The 8,171-nt window shown below is 55.8% G+C and overlaps 1 protein-coding gene across 1 annotated transcript; it reads left to right on the top strand.

The window, feature by feature from the left end:
* Positions 1 to 1,658: 1,658 nt before the first annotated feature.
* On the top strand, positions 1,659 to 5,713 carry ABHD15 (abhydrolase domain containing 15; the record flags this gene model as incomplete). Its single annotated transcript, XM_081109289.1, has 2 exons — positions 1,659 to 2,539; positions 5,188 to 5,713. 2 exons carry the CDS (start codon positions 1,659 to 1,661, stop codon positions 5,711 to 5,713), a joined length of 1,407 nt encoding a protein of 468 aa, XP_080965415.1.
* Positions 5,714 to 8,171: the final 2,458 nt, after the last annotated feature.

An 8,171-nucleotide genomic window follows, 5' to 3' on the forward strand; every position in this document is an offset into this window, starting at 1 on the left:
CCGGGCCCGGCCTCGGAGGGTCGCAGACCTCCCGGTCCCCACACCCAGACGCTCCGGGAGGCCGGCAGCTGCTTGCGCCCCACCTCCGCCTCCACTCGCGTTCGTTGGCCGGCGTGTGCTCCGGGAGACACTGGTCCCGTGAGCCGGAGGAACCCAAGGCCTCGCCCCGGCAGCGGGCTCTGCTTCTGCAGCCCTCTCCCTGGTCCCCTCTGGTCCCCTTTTCCTGGGCTCTCCTCGGGATTTTGAGGAAAGAGGGGAACGTGAGTGAAGGGTGAAGGTTGAGATGCCAAGCCCCAAACTTCCAAATGGAGGAAGAACGTGTTTCAGTCATGTCCCACATCCCTGTGACTTACAAAGGGGTGCCTCACTCTTTCCCCGCCCCCCGTAACTGCTAGCCATTGAGGTGATGAAGGGACTCCAACCTATGCCCCACCACCGGGCGACATGTAGCTCCCGCACCCCGCACCCCAGTGTGTCTTTTCTCCAGCTTAGGAGGCGAGGGGTTTCTTCTTCCTAGGGAGCGGTTTGGGTTTTTCTTTTTAAAAAAATCTTTGATTTCAGAGAGAAACAGAGAGAGAAACATGATGAGAGAATCGTTGATCGGCTGCCTCCTGCACGCCCCCTACTGGGGATCGAGCCCGAAATCGGGCATGTGCCCTTGGCCGGAATCGAACCTGGGACCCTCAGTCCGCAGGCCCACGCTCTACCCACTGAGCCAAATCGGCCAGGGCCTGGGGCTTGTTTTTTTTTTTTTTAATTATTTTATTGCTTAAAGTATTACAAAGAGTATAACATATGTCTCCTTTTGGGTCTTGGTTTTAAAGATCTACCTGAAGCCAGGCTCCTGGGGGAGCCCCACGCTCTGGGGGCGCCGGCACAGGGCACCGATGCAGGCAGCGGACGCGCAGCGCACCGGCGCTCTAGGCTCCCGCCCAAACCCGCGCGCCTTGGTGCCCGCAGGCCCGGCGCCAGGCCCCCCGCCAGGCGGGGTTATTGCGCAGCTGCTGGTGCCCACGGGGCCGAGAGGGACACCAAGGTCAGAGCGCGCGGCTGAGCCCGGGAGGGAGGCGCGGCCGGTGCCTTCGGCTGCGGCGCCGGGAGCCCGGGAGCCCGGGAGCGGCGGTCTATTCACTTCTCTCTTTGCTGCTTCTCAACAGCGGCCCTGAGGGCGCAGAGTCGCAGGGTCTCCCCGGCAGCTGCGCCCCGCGCCGGGCGGAGGAGCGGGGACAGGGACTCATGCTCATCCCGGTCCCCCAAACCTTGGTCTCGGAGTCTCCCCACTTCTCTGCGGCCAACACCCCATTCCTCGGCTCGTTGCCCTCCCCACTCCCTTCCGGCTCGCCGGCGCGTCCCCGTCCCTCTCCGTGGCCTCGGCTCCTTTCACCCTCTGCTCCTGCTTGTCGCAATCGCTGTACAAAGGGCCGTGGGGCGGGGGGAGGGGGGGCCGTGGGGGGCGGACGAGGGGAGCCAGGCCCGAACTGGCTGCCTCTTCGGGGCCGTGGCCAATCCGGAGAGCGCCCCCCCGCGCGGGAGGGCTCTGGGCAGCCGCCCGCCGCCGGGCGGAGCCGCGGGCAGAGCGGGGAACTGGCGGAGGGGACAGCCCCATCGCCTGCCGCCGCCCGACACCCGCCACCCGCCGGGGACGCTCCTGCCTCGCCATGCCGCCGTGGGGCGCCGCCCTCGCCCTGCTGCTGGCCGCGATCGCCCTGCTCGGCCTGCTGGCCCCCAGGCTGCGGCGCCTCGGGAGGCGCGCCGTCGGAGCCAGGACCCTGCCGGGGGCCGGGGGCCCGGACGACGAGGAGGAGGCGGACGGCGGAGGCCCGGCGGACCAGTTCGGCCACGGGCGCGAGCCGCTGCCCGGCGGGTGCAGGCTCATCTGTAAGCCGTCGGCGCTGGCGCAGTGCCTGCTGCGCGCCTTGCGACGCTCGGCGGCGCTGGAGCCGGGCCCGCGCTCCTGGCTCTCGGGGCCCCACCTGCAGACCCTCCGCCACTTCGTGCTGCCGGCGGGCCCGGGGCCGGAGCTGGCCCGGGAGTACCTGCAGTTGGCCGACAACGGGCTGGTGGCCCTGGACTGGGTCGTGGGACCTTGCGCCCGGGGCCGTCGAGTCACCAACGCCGGGGGCCTGCCGGCGGTGCTGCTGGTGATCCCCAATGCGTGGGGGCGCCTCACCCGCAACGTGCTCGGCCTCTGCATGCTCGCCCTGGAGCGCGGCTACTACCCTGTCATCTTCCACCGCCGCGGCCACCACGGCTGCCCGCTGGTCAGCCCCCGGCTGCAGCCCTTCGGGGACCCTTCCGACCTCAAGGAGGCGGTCACTTACATCCGCTTCCGACACCCCGCGGCCCCGCTGTTCGCGGTGAGCGAGGGCTCCGGGTCGGCGCTGCTGCTGTCCTACCTGGGCGAGTGTGGCTCCTCCAGCTACATGACGGGGGCCGCCTGCATCTCGCCGGTGCTGCGCTGCCGCGAGTGGTTCGAGGCCGGCCTGCCCTGGCCCTACGAGCGGGGCTTCCTGCTCCACCAGAAAATCGCCCTCAGCAGGTGGGTAACGGGGCCGCAGACCTGTGAGGGGTAACAGGGTCTTGGGCTGAGCGAGACGCAGCTCTGCCTGGTGTTGACTCCGACAGGTCTACGGCGACTTGGGCAAGTCCCCTCACACACTGTCTGAAGCTGTCCAAACCCTCCAGTCGAGGGAGAGCCAGGGGAGCGGGTTTAAAATCCATAGAAGACTCAGTCAGCATCATTATACGAGGCAGGGCCTCCCGCCCGGGGCCCCTGGCCTCACGGTGTCCTAGCAACCCGAGCGCTTGCCGCATCCCCGACAGGCAGTGCCTGAGGTGACCGCTTAGCCCGCAGCTTGTCCGATCAGCAAGGGCTCTGGCAGCGAGTGCAGCTGGCTGTCTGTCCAGAATGTTCCCTACAGCCCTTGAGCCTGGAGGGGACAGGAATAAAACAACGTGGAGGTATTCATTAAAAATCCTTAGACCCAACAAATATTTTGCATATTCCTATGTGCTCAATATTTAAGGCAACAATTTAAAGAATATTTAAATACAATTTTTAAAAAATCTCCATAAAGAGAACATTCTACCCTACCACCAGGCATACACGTGGGACTTTCCCCCTGAGAAGGCGACATTCCCACAGCACATAACCAGGCCTCGGCTTGCACTGTGGCTTTCCTGGGAGAGGCAGAGGAGGTCAAAGACGTGGATAACTGTGCTGTGGCAGAAAGACCTGGGATGTGGGCGCAGGTCACGGGTTCAAATCCTGAGTTTCCAGCAAGTTAGCGAACTCCTTGGAGCCTCGCTTCTCTCTTCAGTGAAAGGGAGTTGATAATAACTACCTCCCCAGGCCCGTATATGCATGAAATGAGGCCATGGAAGTGAGCTTGGCACTGGGTAGGTGCTCAGTAAATGGTGGCAACTGTGGTTTCTCTTTCTTTTCTTGCCCCGTTTTGCCTCCTGTTCTGAAATGAAATCCTGAGTGCAATAACAGGCTGCCATGACAACCCAGAGCTTCCAGAGTATCCAGGAGCAAGGTGCTCTCCTGTGGCTTAGGTGCCAGCTTCCATCCCCACATCCCCCCAGGCACCAGCTGAAGGATAAGGGGAGGGAAGTGGAGAGGAAACGGAGCCTTTAGTAACTACCCTGCTCATGGAAGTTTGGGATTAAAGACTCAGGGCAAATCTCTTTGAATGATTCAGGAGACACACATCCAAAATCAACGGACGACTGCTGGATTGATCCCCCCAAAGGTCTCAGCTGCCCATCCTGGCCTCCTCATCGGGGGCCCCAGGCCTTCTCCAGGGAGGTGGCAACAGCAAAGATGCCCCTCTTCCCCAGAACAGTTGCTCCCAGGCTCCCATTGGGGAACTCACCCTGTAAATCAGCCACGTCCTCTGCCATCCAGCCCTCTCTAGGAAAACCTCCTCCACACCCTCATTTGTCATGATCTGGATGGCATATTCGCTTTTATAACACAAACAAACTAATACACCCTAAAGTAAAATGTTAATTGTGGGGGTGCCACCTGCTGGTTTAGATAGTCCAAGCCAGTGAGCTATTCTAAGAGGGGTTCAACAAGTTCCCCACAGAGGGACAGAAGGGTTTTTTGTTTTTGTTTTTTAAATATATTTTATTGATTTTTTACAGAGAGGAAGGGAGAGAGATAGTTAGAAACATTGATGAGAGAGAAACATCGATCAGCTGCCTCCTGCACATCTCCTACTGGGGATATGCCCACAACCCAGGTACATGCCCTTGACCGGAATTGAACCTGGGACCTTTCAGTCCACAGGCCGACGCTCTATCCACTGAGCCAAACCGGTTTCGGCGGGACAGAAGTTTTGATCAGGAGGAGAGCTGTCCTTGCTGTAGCTCAGCAGCCTTAAAGTCAGTGCTGCCCCGTGCTGGGCAGGTAATGCCATGAGGGACAGACCTGGTAGGAACCATGACACAGGAAGGAGGGAGGAAATACCCTGATTGTTGCCCTCAGGACCGCCAGCCCATGTCGCCAGATCTTCTCATTTGTCTAAAGGAGCCTGATAGCTGCATTTTATTTATTTTTTTAAAATATTTTTTATTGATTTCAGAGAGGAAGGGAAAAGAAGAGACAGAAACACCAATGATGACAATCATTGATCGACTGCCTCCTGCATGCCCCACACTGGGGATCCAGCCCACAACCTGGGCATGTGCCCTCACTGGGAATCGAACTGTGACCTCCTGCTTCATAGGTCGATGCTCAACCACTGAGCCACATCAGCCGGACTGATAGCTGCATTTTAAATGATGACAATGAAATGGACATTTTTAAAAACATTATATGGGCCCTGACTGGTTTGGCTCAGTGGATAGAGCACCGGCCTGCAGACTGAAAGGTCGCAGGTTCGATTCCGGTCAAGGGCATGCACCTTGGTTGCGGGCACATCCCCAGTGGGGGGTGTGTAGGAGGCAGCTGATCGATGTTTCTCTCTCATCGATGTTTCTAACTCTCTATTCCTCTCCCTTCCTCCCTGTAAAAAATCAATAAAATATATTTTAAAAAAACAAACAAAAAAACCCCCATTATATGGCCAAAGAAAGCCTCTGTGGTCAGAATCTGGCTTGTGAGCTGCCAATTTGTTGACATGTTTTCTAATTCTTCCCTCTCTTTCCTACCTTCTCTGTTCGCCTTCTTGCTACCAGGTACACCACGGCCCTGGAGGACACAGTGGACACCCACAAACTGTTCAGGAGCCGCTCCCTGCGAGAGTTTGAGGAGACCCTCTTCTGCCACACCAAGAGTTTCCCCATCAGTTGGGACGCCTACTGGGACCACAACGACCCCCTCCGGGACGTGGACGAGGCAGCCGTACCTGTGCTGTGTATCTGTAGCGCGGATGACCCCGTGTGCGGGCCCCCAGACCACTTTCTGCCCACTGAACTCTTTCACAGCAACCCCTACTTCTTCCTCCTGCTCAGTCGCCAGGGCGGCCACTGTGGGTTCCTGCGCCAGGAGTCTCTGCCAGCGTGGAGCCACGAGGTTATCTTGGAGTACTTCCGAGCCTTGACTGACTTCTTCCGAACAGAGGAGAGGATAAAAGGGCTGAGCAAGCACCGAGGCTCGTTACTAGGGGGCCGGCGTCGCTGGGGAACCCTGCAGAAGCGAGAGGTCTCTCCCTCTTCCAGCCTGGATGAGATCTTTAGCTGGAAGCGATCGTATACCAGGTGAAACCCAGTCGGAGAACACCCTGTCCTGCACGGGGAACGGAGGGCTGAGTGGGGCAAGCAGCTGTAGCTCTTTGCCACTGATTCAGCCCTTTCTTCTTTTCTGGTCTGTGGAGAGATGGAGCTCCCAGCTAGCTGCTACTTACTTGACCCTGAGCAGAACTCCTGCCCGGGCTCTGCTGCACACATTCCTGCTCATCCTGGTCAGCAGCTGGATATTTCTGGTCATTGTCTCCTGTCACCGACCACGTAAGCCAAACACTAGCACCGTTTAAACCCACGGACTCAGGATAAAATGCTCTCTCGCCAGCAGTGACTACAAGAAGACGAGTTTCTGTGTCATTGGGCAGCTCTGCCCCACATAAATAATCAGCTCTGTGACCCTGATGCTCAAGCTGAAGCCACTTCTGTAGTGAGGACAGGAAGTTTGCGTCTCGGTCCCACTTCCCTCATTTCATTCTGCGGATGTGGCACCCTGCTGACTTCATGCACATCATGGACGTGGCCTCGAAGAGCCGCGTGGCTGCGTCTGCCTGGAGTGAGTGAGAGAAAGGCGGCAGGGGCCCTCAGTGCAGGGCTGAGCTGGGGTCATAAGGCCACAGGGGAGAGATGGCGAACGCCTGTCTGGGATACTAAGGCCCGTCTTCTGCAAGTCCCCACTGGGAACGGAGCTGATCTGAGCCTTCAGCCTAGGACCTCAAGCCTCACTGGACAGATCCCAAGGACGATTTTAGGAACAGGAAGTCCTCGGACACCGTCTACTAGACCATGGCTCAAGAAGCCAGACTCTCAGGCACTGTAGCTGCTCCCTCTAGTACCATTTCTGGGGATTATTACTCCAGAGAGCTCTGGCCAGAGCTGCTTTTCTCTTGGGCCGTGGGCTTTCTCTAAGTGGTGAAAAGGATAAACCTCGTATCTTAGGTGTTGTCTTGGTTAGCTGCCCTCTTTTCTGACACTACTAGCAGCCTCTCCATCTCCGGAACCTGGAGAAACATCTGGGACCAGGGAAAACAAAACGTTCCAAGATGTTGGCTAGAACTGACTCAGTAATTTATAAATATTTCACATTACTATGCTTTTTCTGCTCAATTATTCTAAAGGCCATTCATGTAGATGATGCAGAAAGAGCTTCTTCCTGGATCTGTGTGGGGTGTTTAGTTTTATGAGGAATAATGCTGAAGTCCAGCGTAAAGTAAGGTATTGTACACATTGACCCAGGTGTCCTGGTGTGGGTTAGACCATTAAACAATACAACAGGACATCTGATTTCATGTGCTGCTAAGAGCTTTGTCCTGAAGTTTTATTTTACTTCGTCATTGAGAAAGAAGGCATCTGTTTTGACTGGAAGCTTCATCCTTGCCTCACAAACTGCAAAGCAAGTTTAAAGGGAAGAGATATTTACTGAAGCCATGTCCTAAGACAAGGACTTCCTGGGGCCATGATTTCAGGTTTGGATAATCTTAAGCCTTATTCTTCTAGATCAAAGAAGAAGAGACTGAACTACCCAAGAATCTAAACTGAAGTGCAGACAACATTCAATTGTCTAAGGCACATTAGGCACATTCTCCTGTCATGAAAAAAAATGACCTCCCTCCTTTCCCATGTCTTGCTCCTCCGCACACTCCTCATCTAAAGGTCTTTCACTGTTTCTGAGCAGGAGGAATAACAAGGAACTGAAATCTAAAGAAGCCGTTCACTGCTGGTTAACAGCCTCGGTGTGAGGCTTGGTGCAGGAGAACTGCTGGCATCAGCCCCCTCCCCCCATCATCAGGTACAGTGGGAACTTCAGTTAATTAGGGGCCCACAGTCCCATATGCAGGACCCTAGGATCACTCCAAACTGACTGCAGAATGGGAAGCAGCCCACTGGTTTTAAACACCCCTGTTTCTGGCTTAAATGGCCTGCAAAGTCTAAATCTGTATTGCCAGGTACCCCAGAACTCTGGTTTTTTAAGATAATAGTTTTTTGAGAAGTCATGGTTGGTGTCCCTTTCCTTTTATAGGAAAGTCTGCAGGAATATTACATATATTCAGATAGACAGGACAGTTCTAGTCCAGGCTCCATTAATTCCCTTAGGTCCACAATCCTAATGACCTAAAGCAACAATTTTTAACTTTTTTCATCTCACAGCACACATAAACTAATTATTAAAATTCTGAAGCACACCAAAAATATATTTTTGACGATCTGAAAAAATAGATACGATTTTGATTTATAAAAATAACTAGAGATTTTATTATCTAATTCGTGTACGGATGGGGTCCGGCCCGTCCGCCCCAATCAGGGACAGTTTGGCCAGGCCAGCTGTGGGGAGGGTCCATGGGCATGTGGTGGGCCGATTGAGGGCAGGGCTGGCAGGGGGAGAGGCCACCAGCCAGCCCTACCCCCTGGTTGAACTCCAGGTCGAGGGGACAATTTGCATATTAGCCTTTTATTATATAGGATAATAATACTGATTATTT

The sequence above is a fragment of the Myotis nattereri genome (assembly GCF_964212035.1).
Source record: "Myotis nattereri genome assembly, chromosome: 16".
NCBI lineage: Eukaryota > Metazoa > Chordata > Mammalia > Chiroptera > Vespertilionidae > Myotis > Myotis nattereri.